General features: G+C 35.9%; 1 protein-coding gene and 1 long non-coding RNA gene across 7 annotated transcripts in view; one reads left to right on the top strand and one right to left on the bottom strand.

Annotated features, from left to right (window-relative positions):
• The window catches only part of LOC113496408 (major facilitator superfamily domain-containing protein 12-like), a 64,050-nt gene extending 41,067 nt beyond the window's left edge, over positions 1-22,983 (bottom strand). The window contains exons 1-2 of one of the 4 annotated variants that reach the window (XM_026875603.1): positions 22,262-22,983; positions 8,583-8,635 (exon numbers count right to left, since the gene is read on the bottom strand). In XM_026875603.1, coding sequence (XP_026731404.1) covers positions 8,583-8,608 — 26 coding nt within the window. In that variant the 5' untranslated portion in view covers positions 8,609-8,635; positions 22,262-22,983. Of the gene's footprint in view, positions 1-8,582; positions 8,636-8,717; positions 8,800-9,042; positions 9,122-10,575; positions 10,741-22,261 lie in introns of those variants that run through there. The other 3 variants (XM_026875606.1, XM_026875605.1, XM_026875604.1) reach the window with 3 other exon arrangements.
• LOC113496411 lies at positions 8,804-13,550 on the top strand. Of its 3 annotated transcripts, none has more exons than XR_003400813.1 (3): positions 8,804-8,883; positions 12,630-12,895; positions 13,190-13,550. It is a non-coding gene; the product is annotated as an uncharacterized LOC113496411 (long non-coding RNA). The 3 variants fall into 3 exon arrangements; XR_003400812.1 differs by lacking the exon at positions 8,804-8,883 and adding an exon at positions 9,232-9,319; XR_003400811.1 differs by lacking the exon at positions 8,804-8,883 and having other exon boundaries at positions 12,412-12,895.
• Positions 22,984-23,393: the final 410 nt, after the last annotated feature.

Below are 23,393 nucleotides of genomic sequence, written 5' to 3'. Positions count from 1 at the left end.
TGTACAAACGAGATAATTAGCCTAGCTTTTTCAATACTATGTTGGGATCGGTTTCCAGACTACCTGGATGCAGCTAAGTACCAGTGATTTACAAGGAGCGTCTGCCTAACTGCCTTGCTCAACGCATTTACCACGATACCCCTTATTTAGACTGGATTTCAGACTCTCTAGCTTCTTATTTCACGTAACAAGTGTCAAAAAGTGTTAATAACAGCCGGGACCCACAACTTTTTTTGACATATATGGGATCGATCAACGTGTGCAGTTATAGTTTAGCCACGAGCTCCTCAATGGACAAATGTCAGATGTTTAAATAAATCTTATGTGGGTTGAGGAATCCATCTCCAATTCGAAGCGAACGAATGTTGGCTTAATGATGGTACTTTAGAAGAGTTTTAATATGTGACTTTCCCTCTGTTTTCCTCTATTAAGTCAACATAGTGACGTCACAGGATACGAAGGAACATTAAGGATACTATTCGGTTAAACGAGACCCCAAAAGCTCCTATGGGACGTTATAATCTAGTTTCGAATAAGTAGGCACTTTCCGCACTAATATAAACTTCATGAATAAAACTTATTTTATGGCCTATTTTATGGGTCTAGGGTAAATTATGTTTTTTCAGCTTGCCCAAATATTCTGAATAAGTACTTATATCTGTATAAAAATACAGAAGTGCTTAACTTTTATGACTAAGCATAAACGAGTTTTTAATAACCAGTCTGTAGTCGGTCACATCACTTTGGTTTTTTTGCAATAATCGTACCTTCAGGCCATCTATTGCAACTAAACAATATTTTAAATTTTAGATTGGTTGTCGAGGTGCCGTACGCGTATAGTAAAGACGGAACAGTTATTAAGGCACCGCTGACCGCTGTCATCTGTCCGTTCGTCTGTCTCCAAGCTATATCTCATGAATAATGACAGCTAGACAGTTGAAATTTTTACTTGTGCTATGTTATTTTTACATAGCTGTTGCTTCTATATCAAAATAGGTTAAGCAACGGTTGTTACGATTGTAACATTAATAAGCGCTTAAAAATATCAAATTATCCTAAATGCACAATATCGGCACGAAATATTTGTTATTTCACTTGCATCCACCAGAGAGAGGAATTGAAGATGACATAATAACTTGAAACAAACTGATTAGTTTTGTATGTTCACGGCTCTAGTATATTGATTAAAGGAACAGGAAGACGATTGGTTACATAATGATTAATTTTACATAACATGTTGCTCTCTACCGTGTGTTATGTTCTTCTCTCTTCAAAAACTGGTAAAGTGCTAAGGAAAAATCACTTGCCAAAGAAAATGTACCAACTGTTCTCAGTATTCACTATTATTGTGGCTACAGAAGAATTTTGTTAAAATTTTATCATGCAGGTCTCTGTTTATCACAGTCCATGAGATACAGCTTGGTGACCGATGGACTCTGACGGATAGACAGTGGAGCATTCGTTATTGGGTACCGTTTTTACCCTTTGGGTACCGAACCTTATAAACTTCGATAACCTACATTCATTGCGAAGCCTTAATTTGGCCTAACATTCGCACTTCCTACTCCAAAAAAGTCAAGCAAAAACAAAGACCCATTGACTTCACTATTAGGTACTGCCTCCTGTCCATAAAATACGCATCTATTAATTAATATTCAAATAACTAACAATCTGTGTTCAACGAATTGCATATGAATTCGATATGGTTTTGTTGTACATCATGCATTTATAGTAGGTGTTGTACGAGGAAAACTGCTCATTGTTAAGTCTTGCAGAGTTATGTGCCCCTAGTACACAATGCTACCAACATACGTGGATTTATATGTACGTTACCTACATACTCACAACCTCATTAATAGTACTACGCCATTTTGAACAAAAGGATGCGCCCATACCTTGCTGGTACACTGGTTGGTAGGTACTATGAAACAATAAAAACAATTTATTCTAAATAGGTGCTATATATGAGCGGATGTTGACTACATCTCGATCTGTTTTAGATGCAGACTATTAATTTCATATTAACAGTTAAACTGGAGGGAATATAACTTAAGAAAGACATTAACGATTCCAATCATGTTATCAATAAATATCGAATTTTATAGTAATTTATAATTAGAATTCTGAAGGTAATAAAAACGAATACATCTGTCTTACTGGTAACGAACAGCGGATAAGGCTAAGATTTTATGATGGTTACGAAATAGTTAATGCGTTGTCAAGTATTCAAAGTCTTATTAATGTACCTTTTTATTATTATAAGAGATACAACGAGGCTTTATGGCTAGTCGGAGCGGAACTTTATACCCACGTAAGAGGAATATAACATTTCAAATTACAAACAGTTTCAGGAGAAATAGGAGGAGCTACGTTAGACATGCAATGTTTAAAATGTTTTTGCATCTAGCTCACTTTATTTAATAAAACCTTCTTGTCTAACTAGTACTGTGTACAAATTATACATTAAGGTAATGGGCACAGATGGAATAATTTGCTAACGGTCCATGAAATATGCTCTATCTCGTCACATCGCTTCGCGGTCGACGTACAATAATGTGGCCTAGTTACGTTGATTTGCTCAAATTGCTAAAATGCTCATACTTAAAGCGTATGTAGTTACATTTATCTGACCTAGTAAAAAATGTGAACTTAAAATTACTGTCTCACAGATTTGACCTCCAGACACATTTGAGCTGTTGCTGAAATTGTATAACAGGCACAACAATTGTATTTGTTTTGTAAAATCTGGACTAGAATTTATTTTAGGGGCAGACGCGTGTCGCGTGGGTACAAAGCACTTCATTCTGATTCCAAACAGAAGATTTTTAATTTGAATACCTGATTATAATCATCTAAGGGCCTTTATATGACCAAAATAGTATTTTTTGTGTGGGTAGTACGGCTGACAATGTCGTGAACAATTGGTGAAATGTTGGTCAAATGAATGACGCAGAGGAATCTTATGTCTGTCCATAAGTAGGCGATGAAAGGAGAAATAGCTTTAGTACATATTGTTTGTTTCCTTTCGTAAACAAATGAAAAAAACGGAACCTTATTCCTAAGGATACGCTGGTTATCCATCTGTCACCAGGTTGTCTCATGAAGCTCGATTGCTAAACTGTTAACATTTTGAAAGATTGGTTATTTGTATTGCCGATATTAAGCAACGCAATTGCTGTATTTGCTATATTTGTTTTTCTTAATCCTATTTGTATGGAACCCTCACCGATTTTTCAAGTAAAGTTTTCTCTTTCAATTGGAGCTTAATTGAAATTCTGCAAGTCTCCGAATGTTGAACATGTACGTATAATAATAGTCACGACATTCGGTAGTCTATCGTTCTATGGGGTATTAATTATGCAAGAGACAAACTTGTCGGAGTCGCGGTGTCTGGACTTCCATGTTAATTAACTTTATTTTTTCTTCCTTATTTCTAGTTCTGAGAATACCTTTAAGCCAGTACTGGGTATGAGCCTACCTCTTAAAGCAAGACTGATGCGTTAGTGGGAGTAAGACGGCGCACTAGAATACTTGTGGTCTCTTTCACGAACCCGAAATAGTTGTACTTATGAGATAGTAGGTAGGTACGAGTCGCCAATCATTGAATACTGATCGCGTGGAAAATTAATAGAGCAGCCAAGCTTCTAGTGTAAACTGAAAAATGTAGACTATCTCACAGAGAACACGATATGCAAAGTATGAATAAAGATAGTACAATATAATATGAAAAACGAGTCTGTCAGACCGAAAAAGTGCTTCAGTCGTGTAGTTGAAACTGAAATATATGCGAACCCATCTGCGTTGTTTGTTTCCACGAGAATTTTATTTACTGCCTTTGATTTTGCAAATATTTATGAGTTTCTGTTTCAAATTTGATATTTTAGACAGCATGTCAATATTGGTGGGGATTGTTTTTTATATTTATTTTGCGGTTGCATTACTCATGATGTTTGCATTGTAAATGTTGATATGTTTATGAGATCGGTAAAAGTATAGACTATATATATACCATTTTTGTAACTACAGTGTATATTGTATTTACAAAAACATGACGGGTGTTATACTTACTTTATAACTGTTAAGAAAAAAAAGAAATGTATTCTATATCTATGCTTTAATACCGTTTAAATTTTAGTTCACATCTTAGTAGAAGACTCAAAAAATATAAAAATCAGGCAAGTGGTAGTCTGACACGTGAGACTAAAGGTAAAGTAGTCCAAGCAAAAAGGACAAAAAAAACTATTTGAAAAGAAATTGGTTACCTTTTTATGAGCATAACAACTGTTGTAATATTACGATCGTTATTTTAGTATTTTGGATTAAAAGAGTCAACAGAAATTATCATCTCTTAAATTTATTACTCCGATATAGAGTAGATTCCGTTTTAATCTTTGACTACGAAACCCACAAAATTTACCAAGACCTTTCGAAAGATACGTTCAAAAATAACTCATCACGTTAAGATTTATGTACAATATTATTATATAAGAGCACATATAAAACAATAACTCGTATTTGCAGACGTGTTCCACATGCGAGTCGGTGCCAAATCAACTTGTGTTCTGGGTGAGCGAATGTTGTAGGTGGCCTAATTTAAACGGGCTCTTAAACATCTGCTAGTGCTGTGCCAAGCGATTCAAACTAAGCAATAAACATAGTTAGGTAAATACTGAAACGTAAATTTTCGTCTTGCGAACAATATTACGTGTAGACGAGTAAAGTGCTGCTGTTGTTGGTAACAGACGAAGAAGTGTTGTTTGTCGACTAGTTGCTAAGAAAACTGCTAATACGATACCGCAAGTATAAGAGATTAGGTCGGGCCTCCCACTCAATAATGGTATTTAAAAATTGGCTGTTTGGGCTTCACTCACTCATGTACTTCTCAACTGTGTGGTGACTGTAGTACCTAATAAAACTGGCCTGTTGGTCTGGTGGAAACTAGCATTACTAGCCCTGATTACGACACCGAAAATCGTAGGTTCGATTCACCCATCAAAATGGCTAGTGAGATGCTTATGTCCAAGTGTGATGTTCATGTAAGTTTTATGTAATTAGAAATATAATGTTTATCAGATGTCAAGTAGGTACCCATAGTAAAAGCTTTGCTTAGATTGAGACTAGGTTACGTGGAATAAATGGTAAGATACTTTAATACTGTATCACTCAGTGGAAATTAGTTGTAGATATCAGATGGCCAGCCACTAAAAGTAAAAACGCGATATTAGCTGAAAACAGTTAGTTCGAAATCTGACTCCAATGTCACTTGGGAAATGTTCAGTCTCAGTTCTTCAAATTTTTAATTACTTGACAATGTGTTATGAGAACGTAGGTGTTAGAAATCCTAAGTGTTATGTGTGTCTATAACATCTGTAATTATGCACTTGTACCAAGAAATTAAATCAAAGTTTAGTATCGGGGTCCGTTGGTTTTGTCACAAAACAATAGTTCTCACGGTCGTTAAGTAAAATAAGTTTAAGTCTGAATTTTAGTTTATTAGTGCAAGTCAACCTGAGCGTATAGTTAACAGTTTACGATAGAATTAGTTAAGTTACCTGTATCCTGAATACCAATACCACGGTAATACTAACGACTAGACCAACAGGCCCGACAAAGTACCTCTATCCTAACTCCTAAAACAAGCAGGATCACACAAAAAAAAACAATGCACATAACAATGACACTGAATCATATTCAAATAATTAAGTACCTTAATAATTCAAGGTCAAGGTTCATGTTTGAATAAGATTAGAATGCATGTCGATGATTACAACGTAGGTCATCCAATTATCTCTGAATATCTTTGTAGTTATAATTCACTCAAGCAATTTAAATAATATGTTTAACCTTGGTTTTAGGGGATATGCAATGTTGCGTGTATTTTGTAATATATTTACTGTGTCATTATGAGAAATTATATAAACTTCTGAAGGTTATTCTGGCAACAGAAAAAAGGAAAATCTGCCAAGTGAGAGACCTACTCTGCCGTGGTATAACTAAAATGCCGTTATCCATCTGGTAAATTTTCAACTTTTGATGCTACATCAATGAGAAAACAAAAATCTATCGATCTGTGTTTGCGAATTTTCAATATCTTGAATAGTTTTGGAAATTTAGTTATACCACGGCAGTACTAGTGATACTTTTGGTTCCGTGCAAAAAGGCTTAAGAAAAACAAATTTACTTATGACTATTACAACCATCACTGAAGGTTGAGTATTTACAGCGGCAACAGAAATATATCATCTGTGAAAAATTCAAATATCAAGTTAACACGGTTCATAAGATACAGCCTGATAACGAACGGACCGATACACAAACGAACTGAATGCCTGAAAGCGGACCCATAGTAAAAGGGTCCAGTTTTCACACTTTTGGTATAGAACCCTATAAAGACAGTGTTTGTTTTCAAAAGAACAAATTTTCACACAATTTTGAACTGTCTTTTGAGTTTTGAATTAACGAAAGTGGTTATTTACTGATTAGAGATCATTGACTCCTGCAAGCCTGTTTATGCTTGCAACAGTTATTTTATAATTTAATTTTGTAAACAACCGAACAAGCACCTGGCAGAATGCACGTGTTGTTCCGAACCCGATACATAGCATCGATTCATAACGCGTGGCTTTAACTGCTGTTGCAATATTATATTACTAATTACGGTTCTACATATATTTAAATACAACTTACTTTTGATACCACATTTTATTTAATACCATCATGTGTTCGAAATAACTAACTACATGTATTTTCGCTTCAAAGAAATCATAGTCCAACGAAAAGAGGGTTGACATGTTTTCAATTTCACTCTACGTTACGTCACCAGTCCGTACAGAATTCCCAACTTATTATTTATAGTAAAGTTTCCAGACAGTTATGTTCGTACCCAGCTGTAGCTACGACTATTATGTAAAATATTCATTGTCAACAATTCAAATAATTTGGACGCAAAATACTCTAAACTCGATGGTCACGACACTGCCTCAGGCAGGAATAGTGGTCTGCAAAGGTTAAGTTTAATCTGATTGTCGCTTTAACAATGCACTGGGGACCAGTAGACCGACAATGGCCGCGATACTAACTTTTAGCCTTCCAGGGGACATATTTATATTGCAAGTGACCGCGAACGGGGAATGCTCTTTTAAATAACTTATGACTAGAAATATCTTGATCATATTTTTCCAACTTCTAATTCAGACTCAATTACACTCCTTTCCACCTAATTTGTTCAGAAACAAGGCTTTACGACTGTTTGTTTTACAAAGACTTGTTGTTGACTTGGTTTCCATGTTTCCAAGCGAATAAAGTTGTCAAAAAGTTACTTTGCGAGATACGTTCCCGATAAATGTTACTGTAAATTGGAGTCGGATACTATTTGTCCTCGTGCAGCATGTGTCGATCTAACAATGTCAGCAAACTCACTTTTGATGTGTTTGTCGTTGCTATCCCGTTTACGTGTCGTTGCGATGTAAATCGATCGTGTCTGATGGACCCTATGGGCGAAATGAGTTATACAGTGATGGCGCGCTGCACTGACCGGCGGCGATGAATCGCGCCGCATGTGAAACGCCGCCCGCCACGCCGTTAAATAAATTCATTCTCACGTACCTCGCTATGAATATTTTTATACCCATCTATTCAATACTGTCCTAAAGTTGATTAATGCTTGCTATATTTTATAGTACTGTTTAACAACACTTTGCTCGTTCTCTTTGTACGAGCAATTTTACAAAAGACGCCTTGGAAACAAGTTATGAGTCAAGTCGTTATAACTTGTTCTGGATTATATCTTATGTTTATAGATATGTCATAAAGTGTTTATACGGCCCATTTGTAATTGATACCTGCTATTATATGATAGAAAAGAAAGTAAGGGGTTAATAAAGTCAGTGTGTGGGAGCGGACGAGAGCGCGGGCGACGACAACGCGACGCCCGTGTGTAGTGTGTAGGCGTTGTGGCTTGTTACGGTACTACAGATAATAGAAAATCATAATAAACTCGTCTTAAAAGACGTCTCTTTCTTGTTGTATTAATATACATTCCAATCATTAACATTCTGTCACCATTCACCATCCTGCTTCAACAACAAACTTATAAATTGCGGTAATTTGACAATCCTGTATAAACACCTTTATTCTCGAAGTATCTTCCGATTGTGTAATTACCATTTCCCGGATACGCCGCAATAATTATTTCGACACCGAGTGTCATATTTCAATTCAGCCTGTTTATATTAAACAACGGCTTCCGTATCTTTTTGTTTTGTTAAAACAGTGGTTTCAAAAACGTACACAATCAGTGTAATAATTGAAGATGATTGACGAAGGAATAAATGTGCCTTAAATATTTATTTAAACTACTATAAATAGGACGGGTTAATTCTGGAACTACTCTGTTATTACAAATCTAATTTGAGTTCTCGTTCAAATGTTGATTTAACTTCGTTACAAAGTGACTAAGCGTCACTTTCACTTCAGCAGACGAACAATCAGTGTAATTATATGTGCGTGTTGATTTTACTTTCCATACCATTTCTTACTTATAGCACGATTTTATATCCAAATATAGAATACAATACACTCACCATCTTAGTAAGGTCCACAAACGCATGTTATTCGGCTGTTGTTATTTTTGTGTCTGAAACGAAAAAAAAAGTTTGTAAAACGTCGTTCGAATTTGGAATGAAACTAGTGAGTAGTTAAATATTAGTCATACGAACAGTGAATCACAAAAATGAGTTGCAGTTGAGTTTGTTGGTGAAGCCAGTTTCCCAGAACGTGGCGACACGAACGGAAGTCGCGCCACTGACTCAGACTATCCCAACACAGCTATTTTATTGTTTTTCAAATGGCAAACGGTAACGCTGTTAGCTATTTTCACAAAACGTATGTGGATAACGGTTTACCACGGTTGACCGTTTAACACTGTTATTATTTAAACAGCTCTATTTCTTCGCTTTTTATCTACGTGTTACGATAAATAACATGCCTGTTTTACGATTTTTCGCCATTTGAAATAGTTGTTCGAATTTTTGTGTTACTTACCGCGTCTTTTAATCAGCGCTAGTGTGACGATTGTGGCAAACATAGTAGTAACGAAAGAGTTGCAAATAATTGAATATTATGTTTACGAGACTATAAATAACCTAAGCTGAGATCGGTAAAGCAAGTCGTCACGCGAACCAAGTCAAGCTAAATAATAAAACAACTTATCTGAAATTTAGATCTAATAATACGAGTGGTATATTCCCTCAGTATCTTTACGTTTTGTGTGATTTTGTTTATTTTAAAATGCAGGACCACGTTGTGCTGATAATTTGAGGTATGTTCCACTCCCGACGCGATAAAATATTCAGGTAGTTTGCGTTATATTCTGACCTTTGTTTAAAAAGGGCTGACGTGCGGGGATCAACCCTGTGGCCATGACAGGTGTACGTAATACGTATGCTTCAGAGTTATAACTCTCGTTTTTTTTAGACTTTTTTGAATTAACACCGGTCCACTCGTTTTTAAAAAGAAAAAGTAATAATAGAATTGAAAATTATGAATATTTGTTGAGATATAGTTACATACTTCCATTACTAATTGACTTCAAAAAAAGGGATGGTCCTCTATTCTGCTGGGTGTTTATTTTCCATTGATTTGTATTAATCTTGGCGTGTATTTTTGGCTAAAAACTTAGATCAACACCAATTTAAATCGAAAATAAAGATTGTCAATCAAATAAATTACTACAGAAACAATTTCTGTTGTTTATTTCTTTAAAATGTGTTTGAATAAAAAGACACATAAGGGCTTCGTAGAAGCGAAACACTATATCGTAGTCCAAAGCAAATTAATAGAATAATAAAACATTTTACTCTTGTAATTTGCTCTTGTATCAGTAATGCTGTAGCCACAGTATCCTGTTACACTTGCTTATGGCTTGTCTCCACGGAGCTGTAACGAGGGGTGGTCACACAAGTCCGGTAGGAAACCTAAACCTACACAAGTTTTTTTCTCTTTGTACACCATCCTCGTCCAGTGGACCGCAAGGCGTGTTTTATAACCAAGTTTTGGGCCAGTTCGCTCCCGATTATATTATATTTCTCCCTCTTTATGATTCCGGCTGCGATCGTTCTCTTCGAAAACTAATTGAAGATAACAAGCTTGTTTTTTCGCCTCTCCACTTGTTCATTTTGGAATCGCAGCCGATCGACTACGATATTGTTTTCTTTACCCGAGTTTTCTTTTATAAAACTGGGCTAGAAAATTTTCCACTCGAGAGTGAACAGCGAACGTTTATCAAAATTTAATTTAAATCTGCATCCGTTTAGTTGTTTTGAATTTGCACTCGAAGTTTTGATAACAAGATCGGTAATTTTATTTCTCATTACTTTTTAAAGTGTTAGTTTCTAGACCGGATATTAAAGTGGTATCGATTTAAAAACCAATGTGTAGCGATAACACGACGCGTAGACTAGATCATATGAAAGAACTAAAATCGAAACAACGCTGGCTTAAATCATTTACCGTGTATCAGATCTCTCTAAACTAATAGAAACCGCTTCTGGCTGCGAAATTGGTCACAATACCTACCGGAATCTATAAACCACAGAGCCAATCGATTCTTACAACAAACACTGGTTTGGTCATAGCTACGGCGACGATGCGACCATCCGCCGCGACGCGCGTCTTGCGTGACCGATACACTCAAACCGATTATAACAATAAATAATAAATTTCATGCATAAAATTTCACTTATTATTCACTGAATTTTAAATTACTTTTTTTGAAAATATACTCGTACCTTTTTTTGCCATGTTTTTTTGTTTTCTACTTTTGTTTCGTTGATATTGGATATGGCATATTTAATACTAGCTGTTACCCGCGGGCCCGTCCACTAAAAATCCCACGAAAAAATAAATCGGGACAAAAACTATCCTGTCTTAATCCTGGCTATAAACTATCTGTGTACCAAGTTAAGTCTAAATCCAATCAATAGTTTTTGCGTGGAAGAGGAACAAACATCCATAAATACAAACTTTCGCCTTCATTAGTAGGAGTAGGATTTTCATACCCATTATTTATCTATATTTATTTTTTTATGTATTAAATTTGCAGGGTTTTGATTAATAGTGAATTGTGTTATATTAAATAAACTTATTTATCTTAAAAGTCGTTAAGTTCATCAATTTCTTACATTATTACTTTTGCAACATCGTATTTTTCATTCAATAAAATGTCAACTGTGGTGGACTATAAAGTATCTATCTTTATCAATGTTCGGAACTGTAAAGTTCTAGGTAACAATCAATAGCCTGGCTCGTGAGCCGGTCGACGACCGAATAATTTTGGCGTGAATTATCGTCACGATAGCGTGTTGATTTTGGAAAACGACCACAAGTCCACAACCTTAGGTCAACCACCCAGAAGTTCTGATTTCGTTACGTCACCATAAAATAAACAAAAGACTTTCAGTTAGTTAGAAGTTATTTTTAGTAAAGATTGATAAGACACTCAGTCAATTTGTTTGAAAAAAAAAATGTTATTCGAAGAGACGAATCTTTTAGTTATGCTAAGCATTCGTTACACAGAGAATTAACTTTCTACTTTCAAGGAACTGCTGAAAGCCTGAAAATTACTTTGGACGTGGTCCAGAAAAGCAATAATATTTTAAATCATTTTTATGGTTTCGTATCCAAGTGGTAAATGTCACCAGGTTGTATGTCATAACCCATGATTGTCAGACCGATGAGAATTTCACAAATTATGAATTTCATTTGTCTCTATAACAACAAAATAAAAATGGGAGTTACGTGACGGTCCGTACGCTCATACATTTGATGTTAGCCAATTCGTACGGAACCTACATAGTCAACTTGAACTTGACCGGTTTTTACACGGTATTAATAAAACATTGTCTCAAGGGACTTTGGTCTTTGTTAAGGCTCTAACTATATATACAAACAAAGCCACTTCTCTGACGACTATTATCTGTCAACTATGATTTCCTGTCTCGAGGCAACCAGAAAGTAACCATTTTGTCATTGGCCATTCGCTTGCACCTCTTTGAATAAAGAAATCGGTTTCTCGGGATCATTTTATGCCTTAATTTGCTTTTAACATTGACAATGAATACGTGTCGTGTTGTGGGTTTTTATTATGGTACAAAAGTGTATTTCTATTGTTACGCCCTTTTCGAGACCAAAATATACAAATGCTCGTAAACTTGACAATAGTCTATGTGGGTATAGTTTATCTTATAATGGAGATAAGATTGTGTTTTATTTAGCTGTTCTTATATAGGGTTTTGGTACAAGAAGGTTTATATCCAGCTGTGGTCCAATTGATTGATTGATTATATATATTTTGGTATTATTTCTGTACATTTTTTTGTTATCTTTTATTCGAAGATCACTCGTAAGTAGGTATACAAAAGATTTTTTAATTGTCTATATTGTACTAACGATAAATGAAAACCAATAGTGTTTGTTATCTAGAATAGATTTGCCTTGAAGTAACTAAAATTCCCCGATAATGATAGAGCGCCGAATTATTTTCTTGTCAATGTTATCAGTTAGGTATCTGGCGTCATTATGAATGTTGTACACAATAGTGACTGTAGATTTTATTGTCCATTTATAAACAGAGCAGTAATGCTGTGGACCGATCTGGTGAGATAAGTGAACGGGTCAGCCAATTTTGGCGGTTCAAGAGGTGAGCGATTAGCGAAAACTACTGAAACCACTTCCAAGACGGTAACGGTAAAACGGGGAGAATAGAGACATTTTCGGGATGAAAAGAAATAATTTAATTTTTAAGTTTTGGACGTACACGAGATGGTATTAAATACTTATATGAAGATTCTCATTCAGGGAAGGTTTGAAGATTGATCAGTAAAACAAATACAACCAGGTACATACCGCAGATTATTTTAGTGTGAATGATGAGTATTTATAAATAACTATTAGGAAAATTTTTCTTTGTACACTAACTTCTTTTAAAAATAATTAAAACCGGAAGGTAAAATGCAACTTTTTGGAATGATACAAAAATATTTATGAATATGGGTTAATACCCCACCAGTGAACAACAACTATTTATCTGATAAAATAATAATTAATAATTGTAACAAATTAATAAAGCAGATCAATTAAAATTATGTCAGACAACAATTTACTTATAAATTAATCTTTATGTATGTTTTAGATCAGCATCTTATCGCGTACGAATTGTGGCAGCCGCAGTTTGCAGTCCAAGGTTAATGCAGAAATCGGCGCGGGTGCAGGCCACTGTAGCGTCACGAGTTACGAAACCCACGCGTCTTGTCAAGACTAACCGGCCGCCGGCAAATTAATTGCTAACGAACGGTTCAAATGATGAAACATTATGTTTTAGCTAAACGTTAATTAGCTTTTGAGTTTTACCGCTAACAGATGTAAAAGCAACTTAATAAACTATTCAATCATGATCAACATTAAAATTCAGATAGTGAATTAGTAATTCCTTGACGACTAATAAATTAGTTGAGAGTTATTACACATTACTTAATAAATGCCATATAAACCTCTCTCGCAATAATTATTTCCTAGATGTGTTAACTGCTCGCCGAGTTTTCAAGTTATTATTCCTGGATGTCTTATGTAAACAGTGGGAATGAAAGCAGAACGGTAATTTTCTTTAACTTTAGAAACTGGATCTTATTTAATATTAGATTTTCACTACGGTAATGGAACGTTTATGCAGATTTACTTCGGGAACGTTTCGTTCGAGTTATGAATGAACGTCCTAGATTTACGCCTGTAATCATCCCGGTGTGTCGGGGGAGCGGCAGGCGCGACGCGTGCGGTCCGCGCGGCCCGTGCGACGCGCGCGACCCGCGCAGCTCGCTCGCCTCGCTCGGCCGCCACCTCGGAAGCGCCTAACTGCCGCTAACGGTGCCACCATTCCTATGTAAATCCTGGTTCCACATCCGACGCCAGATAATGCAGCTACAATTTGCATGCCCCTTTGCCCTTTGTGGTTGCAAAACTGGCATTCAATTGTCACCGCCGTCCAAAATAGATATCGATCGTCGGACAGGTCTAGCAGAACGTCCCGTGAATAACAAGCGTCTTCTAATAGACAATGGTTATTGAACAAGATGTAGTGATTTGGCATTCATTAGAGATATGGGAGAGCGTATTGACGGCAGGAGAGGATGCAGGATAGGCGCGGCGGAGTGCGGATCCCCGAGGCCTCACGTGACTCGAATAATTTAATCCGGAGAGCCACTGCTACCTTAGAACCATTGTAACCCGATATCTTTCATATTAATTAATTAAATTAGTTAAAATTCAATACGTGTATCTCATCCACAAAGTAATTAATTTTATGCTCGAGTATCCCTTATTTATTAAGTTAGGAAGACAGCCTCTCTATGTACCTACGTGAACTAAAACTAGGTAAGTAATTAATTAGGTTCGAGTTAAATTCTGAATAATTAACTATACACACCGTAAAGGACGGCTGATACAAATCTAATTAGTAAGTATTACGTAATTATAGCCGTGTAAAGTTATTATACAAAAATAGAAATACAACTCCAAACAACTCGAATGAGTTCGAATTTAAAGGAGTTTATAAATAAACACTTATTATAGAGCTACAAAAAGCAGTATTATTTCCAATACAACCGGCATGTAACATAATACCGGCACGTTTGCTGTGTCATTTTAATTGATACGTCAATCAGGATGTCATTCATCCACAGCAAAGAGTTTTTATTTGGAGGTACGCTGCATGCTATTTCCTCTAATGGCGTATAGAGGGCGCGCAAGCCGAAGCCGGGCGGAGGCTCGAGCGATACACAGAAACAATTATGAGTTTTTCCCTCCGGCACATTGGCATCCGGTGCCATCTCTGTGTAGATTGTTGCCGGTTCTTATTACTTATCTCGCAGATTCCGAGCGTATGCACACAACAACCGCACATCCTGCTTTCTATAAGCGTCTCTTAATTGCTCATACTCACTCAGCCGGGAGCTCATTTTATAAACGCTGGCATAAAATCTAAAGGCTGGTATCTGGTATCCGTACAAATATTATAAAGCAATGGAGGATACAAATTACATGTATTAAAATTTTCTTCTTATTTTTACGAACAATACAGATGAGAATTCTATTGCACTCACGTTTTTATGACTAATGCTACTAAAATAGTAGCGGCAGTTACAATATATGAAGTGAAATCTTGGTCGAAAGTATTTCTCATCCGCTCGGAGGTAACCCAATCTTTTATTATTAAAATTCCCAATAGTTTTATTACACACGCTGGGCGCGGTGTGGCGGTCGTGGCGGGTGTCTGCCCACTTTAATGGTCTATATAGAGTAATTTCTTTTCGGCTTCTGATACGGCTCATACAAATTATAGTCACGATAGGAATGCTGTAACGACTTATCAATTCGATACGGACGCTTTTTCATTCGTATAATGCATAGAAACTTAAACCGTTTTCAGAATGAGGACGTAATGAACTAGTATGCGGTTCACACAATAATTTAGGTTCTATTTATAAAGCAATAGTAATAGCAACGTTTAACAGCGCCTACTTGTTTCCTAGATCATTTGTTACGTCTTAATTGAACGAGTTCGCGAGGGTATCAAGGGAGCTTTTGCCGACGAAAAGCGTCGTGCGTGTAACGCACAGTGTGAAATTACGACTACTATTTAAGGATACGCACAGACAGACGTCAAAAATCTTTTTTCATGTAGCTGTTGTCCGCGACTTTGTTTCCGTGGTTATGTTCCGTTATGAAGATATGATAATGACTTATAACCCAAATATAACGTTTTATTGAAATAACTTTCAAAGTCAGGAAACTTTCTCACTTACTTTGGACCTCGTTTTTAGTCCCCCATGGGAAGATTTCGACATATTTCATGACCTTTATACGGTATTTTATAACTTCAAGAATTGAATTTTTGGAAAATCCTACGTCAAATAGTCACTCATATAGTTGCTCTTTTTATACATACAGATGTTAAAAGAAATGAAACGTTCATTAAAAAGAAGACAAGAAACTAGTTTGTTGTATTGTTATTGTATTACAACAGAAGAAAAAACTTACAATTGTTTTCAGCAGAAATACTTTTATTAAGTTCCCAGAGTCAACCGCGTAGTTTTAATAACGTACAGAACCATCGTTACACGGTAGACTTGAACTTGTTGTTGTCTTTTCTTTTTAAATAATATCTGTAACATCGCTAATGACTTTGTATGTTGTGCTTAAGAAAATTTAAAAAATATATAAGAGTCTAGGAGATGTGTGTTACATATCAACTCATTTGAGGAAACTCAGTCAGAAACATTTAATGAACGTGTTTTACTACAATTACGTTTGTTTAATATTTGAGTTCAGTGTGCATATTAAAAACGCAGTCCTATCACTGAGACTCCGCTATCTTCCCGTTTGTCTCCAGGTTGAATCTCACGGAACAGATAACGTTTTATTATAATAAACTTGAGGTTTAATATCGGTTGATATAACTATGATGGGTAAGCATTCCCTACAGAAAATTTATTTTTATTTAGGCTATTTGTTACTCCTGTCTCGCTACTCTACCTAGCATCTTTACCGTTTATTTTTTCTCAGCTTCAAATAGCCAGAGATGTTTTCCGAGATATGATGCTTAATATAGCAAAGCATGTTTATCAATTACGAAATCGTCAATATTTCTTTATGTGAAGCGAGCCGGCCCACGTAAAACTTCTTTTGAAGGCGATCTTTGGTTCAGATACGTAAAACGTACTATAAAAGACAGTATCATTGAGTAGTCGTTATTTTAACGTCTGAGAAAAGCGACTTTACCGTTGTAAATCAGAAAGATGTCAACTTGCGGGTTATCTGTACCATGATATACGTGGGACCGAACGTGCTCGCTTGTTCCTCGTATCAAATGTCTTAGATATCGCACAACATGAGATTGCTTTAATTCTCCACCTTCATCTGAACTCAAGAAATTACAGACAATCCGGTACTTGGCTAAAACAATGTAATTACACCATCAGGCCGGTATAAATTTTAAGTAAAAAACAGAAACGCATGTTTATAGTATTATAATTAGCGCATTAAAGATGGTGAAAAGTGAGGAAGTGGGAGCTAATGCGTCACTTGTCGGTAAAAGAATACTCATGTGACGAGTGACGTCAATCAGCTATCTTCATTTTTGTTTACAAGAAAAAAGTGTATGCCAACGGACTAATCAGACATTCAAGTCAAATAGTCGCAATGGTGTTAAAACTAAAATATAAACTTGGAACGTTATATTAAATATGGACAAGTTGCTTCGTACACGACACGTTGCAGGCGATTTTAAAATGGTAGAAAGAGCACTACATTGTCAAAACCAGAACGAATGCTATGCATTGTGAAATCAAAAATAGTTGTCTACTTGTACCCTGTTCTGCGAAAACCATCTGCGTGTTCAGTAGCCATATCTTTTTTTACGTCTACTTATCTATAAGGGTTGTATTCGGACATAAATTCATAAAATATAAAGCTAGAATTGTAAGTGCAAATAAACGAAAATAGAAAAGTGTTACGTGAGGCGTGTGTGGGGTGTACGTGGTGCGTGTCAGCGTCAGTGTCGGAGCGTCAACCTCGGATATTACTTTATTTTAACTTGTATTTGTGTGGCTTTTTATTGAAATAGTAGCTATTTATTACATTAGTAAATGGATTTCATTCGTCGGACCTAATTTTAGGTGGTTTTGGGTATATTGCTCTATAGTACAAACAGATGTGTTGGTGTGTGATGTGTGCATATTCTTAGTTTATATTTTATGAGAAAAATATTAAATGACATGCATTTTCAAAGCTTCATTTCAATGTACTTTATTTTATAAAATACGGCAAAAATTACTCAAAAAGCAATGTTCAGTGTTCCACAACATAAACGCACAGCATAGCAAGTAAGACAATTTGCTAAGAGCAGAATAAACGTTACAACAGAAACATGTTGCTTTAATCCCATACGATATCACATAAAAATCCTCACACTTTTACCCTAGAACAAACAGAAGGAGGTCTGGATTAAATCCAAGAGCTATAGCTGCAATCCTTTAATAGATGTGTTATGTGCAAAGGAGCTTACAACTTACGTACTTGCTGTACGTAGCGTACGTAGTGCCCGTTGGATTAAGTTCTTAACAGCACGATCTACATACCACAACGGTAGGAGCAAACATTTGTTAAGCACAACAGAATTCCTGCCTAGAGCGCCTGTCGTCGATCGCCAAATGCCGGGAATATCTTTCTAGATCTATTCGGCCAGTTCTACCAGCAAAGCTATTAATGTCTAGTTTAGTTACACGAAATTTAATACGTTCTCACCTTATTGTACTGTTCCTGCTGCATCAACCAACTGCAGAAAGGAGGTTTAATGTGTGAATTAGTCTTAATGAAAGGTCTCAATTAGTCTTTTTTTTATTGGTTACCTCAAAACTTCGGACTGGTTCCGATTGGGACTGATTTTGTTGGTTCTTTTTCGTTTAACTTGAAATAGCTGACATTTGATCCCGTCAAAATTTTCTATCGATTTTCGCTCTGTACCTTTCATTTAAGTTGGTTATTAAAAATATTACTATTCTTGGATTTGATATTTAGCTCTCTTAATACACTAGTAGCGAGTGACTTCTTCAAGTCTGTAGTTTCGTTGAGAAAAATAGTATGACGCGGTAAATATACCTTATACATACCGACAAAATTCTATTATGCGTAAATATACGAAGAGTTAAATCATTTCTTAATACCTACAGAGTAAACATTACTAACATTAAATAGAAGCCTATACGTATGCAAATTTATTTTATAACCATTCCGACCGAATACACTTCAACAAAGCCAAATATGTATTTATGCTAAAATCACTATTATTTTAACTTATCAAACCGGTAAGGTACCAAATCAGTAAATACGAAATTTTGAATAGAATTGTAAAATAATATTTCATACATTTATTATTATTGTCCATAACATAATAAGCCTAGACAAGTTCAATAAACTGGGCTATTTCGTAATAATCTAATTTCCGAGCACTCGAAATAACGCAGTAATTACATACGGGTATTCAGGTCCCACTAGAAATAAGGTTGTATATATTGAACAAACATTCAACACGAGTGAAATGTAATAATGTCACTAAACAAAAAGAAAGTCACTTTGTTGCCGTGAACTTTTCGCAAGGGCGGGCGGGCGTGCGTGGCGACCGCCCAGTGTCGCGCTAGCCGCCCAACGCGACGAACGCCACGTGCTCAGCTGAAACCCATCGTGATCGTGAATATTGCCGACGATCGTTTAGTTCGCAGTGTGTGACAGTGTATGGGGATTGTTAATGACTTTCTTAACCATATGTTGAGCGAATTGTAGCACTTACAAGAAATACAGCTTGTCGAATGAGCTTCGATCATAGGACGAAGTTTCCAAGAATTATTTACTTTCATACGTATAAACGATCGTTTTTCTTGTGAATTAACTTGTTACCGTTGTTACGTTCTATGTGTGTTATATGTAGGTACTTTTGAAACTTCAGTGTTCTTCACAGCTGTGTTGATTTCGATCAACAATCAGGTTTTTGATTACTTTAGAACTATTGAGTTCGATTTTACATTTGACTCGATATGAAAGACACAAAGTGAATACAAACTTATAAAACAAGTTTCTGGATTCGCAAAGAAGTTCGAAACGGGACTTTAATATTACTTGCGATAGAATTGTGAGTTGCTGAAGCTTTTGTTAAGGTAAGGATACTAATACACAATATTAATTGAATACACATACAAGTACAAATAACTAATAAGGAAAAATCATCTAATTATAAAAGAAATTCAACGTCAGACCTATCTATAATTGAATGAAAGCTGTAATCCATTACTTTAGCAAATTAATTTCTAATTTTCATTAAGTATTGTAATTAATCAATTCCATGGTCAAGGCGGTCGATGGGCATAGAATGCCGTTATGCCTTTCTAGTTTTATAAAATTCGTTTGTTCGAATGGCCAATGGTTTTGGTAGTTGTGAAGACTAAACCGTGGGAAAACAAACAGCCGCTGGTCTCGTTAACGGCTCTTGTGTCACTGGAACCGGAGTATCGCTGCCTCCCGTGCACATTCAAATTTTAATTTTACAGCCACGCTCTGTGGTTCTGACAGGCTCTTACATTTTATGGGTGAAACTAACTCTTGCTTTTTTTGTTTGTATGTTAAAAACACACAATTGTGCCTCAATTCGTAAAGTATGCTATAAACATACGTTATTTTAAAATACAATTATCTAGTCTATATCTTATGTCTGGCCTTTTTCCAAGGTATTTTTTTTCCGGTCTCCACTTGTATCAGTAATACTTGAATCACCTGAATACCAAATTTTGTATAGAACCTCAATTGACCATTATAGCGGACAATGCGGGGTTGTACCGGTGTTAGAATTGTAATGGTTTCAGTACTCAATTATAAACATGTGTGTTTCTCATATTCTAAAGAAGAATTGTTGCTCTACAATATATGAGAAAATGACACTCATGATTATAATATTGCTTCTGCATATATAAGATTTATTTCATTATTATCATAAAGATGTAGAGCGGAAATCAATGTATACGTTTCTACCCAGTTTAATTAAGTCCGGAGCGTTAAATTCTCTTAGGTTATGTTACTGGTGTCCATTTCCGTTCAGTAACAGTTTCCTTCCATCGTAATAATACTGCGGGCCCTTACGTAAAGCTGGATACGCGTGTGTTGTACGATTATCTATGCATGAGATTTATTTGTAAGGATTAAAACGCTACAACACAGAACCGGTTCTGGACGCCGACGCCGACCGGACGAACGACAAAGTTTCTGTTTCTTTTTAGTTCAGTGATCTAATCTAAAGTCTCCCCTGTCCTCCTGAGTATAAGCGAGAGAGAAGACCTTGTTTTCTTATTTACGCACACTTGGAGCCGAAGTTTGCCGAGTGTTGCCGAAGCGCCCGCGCCGCTTGTTGGTACTACGCCTACGCTACATTTCGTGTGACGTTTCTATTCTATGACGTGATTTCATTGACATTTTCCATACTGTTGTGAAGAATTTGATATGTTGTTGTGTACTTATAAGCAGTGTAACGTCATCTCAAGATAACATAGCCATCATGACATAACTTGTTACAACTCAAGCATCACTACGCAGGTAACTAAAAACTGTCTCACCTGACTTATTTAGAATTCAACTGTAAACTTTATATACAGATTAAACATATTTATTCAAGCTTTGCTAGTATGCAATGTCTATTAACCACGTGTTTTGTTAGCTGTAGCAGAATGTATTAAGAAACTGAACTCTTTGTTCGGACCGGTTCGTGTGATTGAAAGTGGGTGACTGTCAGTATAATTCAGTGGTAGGAATAAGGCTGAGTGCCGCAACACCGCGGCGACTCCGGTGAGCGTAGCGAGACCCGCGGTAACATTGAACGTGAAGGTAAGGCCCAATTAACTTAATATTATAATAGCGCAAAGGTTTGTAAAGGACTTGTAATTATTCACCTTTTGTTTACACAAAGCATTAATTATATGCGCCACTTAAAACACTAACAATAATGAGATATTACACGAATAAGTAAATCAAGAAAAAGCTCTCGTTAATTGATGATTAAAAGCAAGCACGCATTTATTTTCCGGAATTTCATATTAACATCAAAGAGCGCAATCCTTGTCCTTTTTAATTAAAAATTACATAAAAAGGTCCAACCGTATGTATTCTGTAACACAATGTCGGGGTCGTAGCACCTATAAATTACCCGTAACAAATTGTTGGAACGTTTTCAAATCTGGTAAAAAGATTAGCGTAATATAAAAACACGTACCCACAACCGCGCTGGACGTTCAAACATCACCCAAAAAACAATCCCAAAATAACCGAAAATTATGTTGTCACTGCTTCGAAAGCCGAAACACAATGAATAATTTATATTTTGCCTTTGAAAGCAACTGAATTCTTAAGTTTAATATCGCGGCAATCTTCATCTAAGAACTAAATGTACGGTTGGTATCTCAGATAAGTTGGGGTAACATTGGATGGGCAGACGTTACCGGGGCCGCGCAGTCGTTACCGTAACTCAGTGGTAACCATCAGGGTTCATCGCGAGTTGCGACTTACCGCGCTCACTTATCCCGCAGCCATCTGACCCCGCGGGAAAGTGGATGACGTCAGCACTCACTGTACTTACTGCACTCAGCACAACACACATATATGATTATATACTCACATGTATAAGCAGCAGAGTCAAGACGGGGTAAATTATTAAAGGTCTCCTAGATTACCGGCGGACGAAATGAATGATGTGTTTCACGATTTGCATAGTACACTTACTACGCTAAACTGATGTTAAGGCAAGTGTTGCTAGCTGTTTACACTACTGAACAATTAAAACGAAACGCACACAAAGCTATTCAAATAAAATTAATTGGCTGGATACCTCGTAAAAGTAACCTTTGCTAAAGTCAATCAGCATCAAATGTCTTGACAATTATAATAATTAATAAGATAATGTCGAGATCAAAATTTAATTTTATCTGGCCTACTTGGTGGAATTAATGTTCAATGTTAGTTATAAAGGCTGAATATTAAATATTCATTCGTGAACTCCGCTGGAATATTGAATAAAGCTGCTGTATAATATTCTTTAGAAAATTGTTTGTGTGCTCTTAGTTGTTCGTTTGTTGAGTCTTTAATAAAGCCATTGTCTTAATGTGTGAACGAACCAATATCAAGGTTACTTATTCTAGTTGTAATGGGTGTTAATCGAAATCGTAGGCTGTTATTATTGAATACTCAGATAATAAAAGTTGTTGAACTTGGCCCGTAACCTTTTAGTATGGCAACCACGCTGCCGACTATATTGTTACATCTATTTATATCTGCATAATTTTATTCACTTATACTTGGCAACACTGAGTATGAATGCCAAATTTTTAAATCGTTTCTTCGAGCGAAATTCGAATTTTATTCACGGTATATTTAATTTTCTGCTTTTGTTTAAAGAGGACTTACACAACTTGCCCAATTTGATAGGCATTGAATAAATATTAATGCATAAAAATGTTTTTGAAAAGTTTTTGAATGAATTAAGTAAAACGAATTTTATACTTCCAATACATTATATAAGCGTATTATTTAAGCGTTTAAAATTGATAGAGCGTTTTACAGTCACATTAAAGAAGCCTACGAATATACAAAAAACATATATAGCGTTTATAATGTAGGTATTATTAGGTATTGTCAGGTGGCAAGGAGGAGTCGCCGAAGCGCAAGTAGGCCAACAATCATTGAATTTAACAAGACTCAATGCCATTACTAATGTTTCTGGGAGGCCGTACAACTGTCACTTGCCGAATAAC

Source organism: Trichoplusia ni, chromosome 8, assembly GCF_003590095.1.
Source record: "Trichoplusia ni isolate ovarian cell line Hi5 chromosome 8, tn1, whole genome shotgun sequence".
NCBI classification, from domain to species: Eukaryota; Metazoa; Arthropoda; class Insecta; order Lepidoptera; family Noctuidae; genus Trichoplusia; species Trichoplusia ni.
Note: the sequence above shows the minus strand (reverse complement) of the source record. Positions and strands in the feature narration are given on the sequence as shown.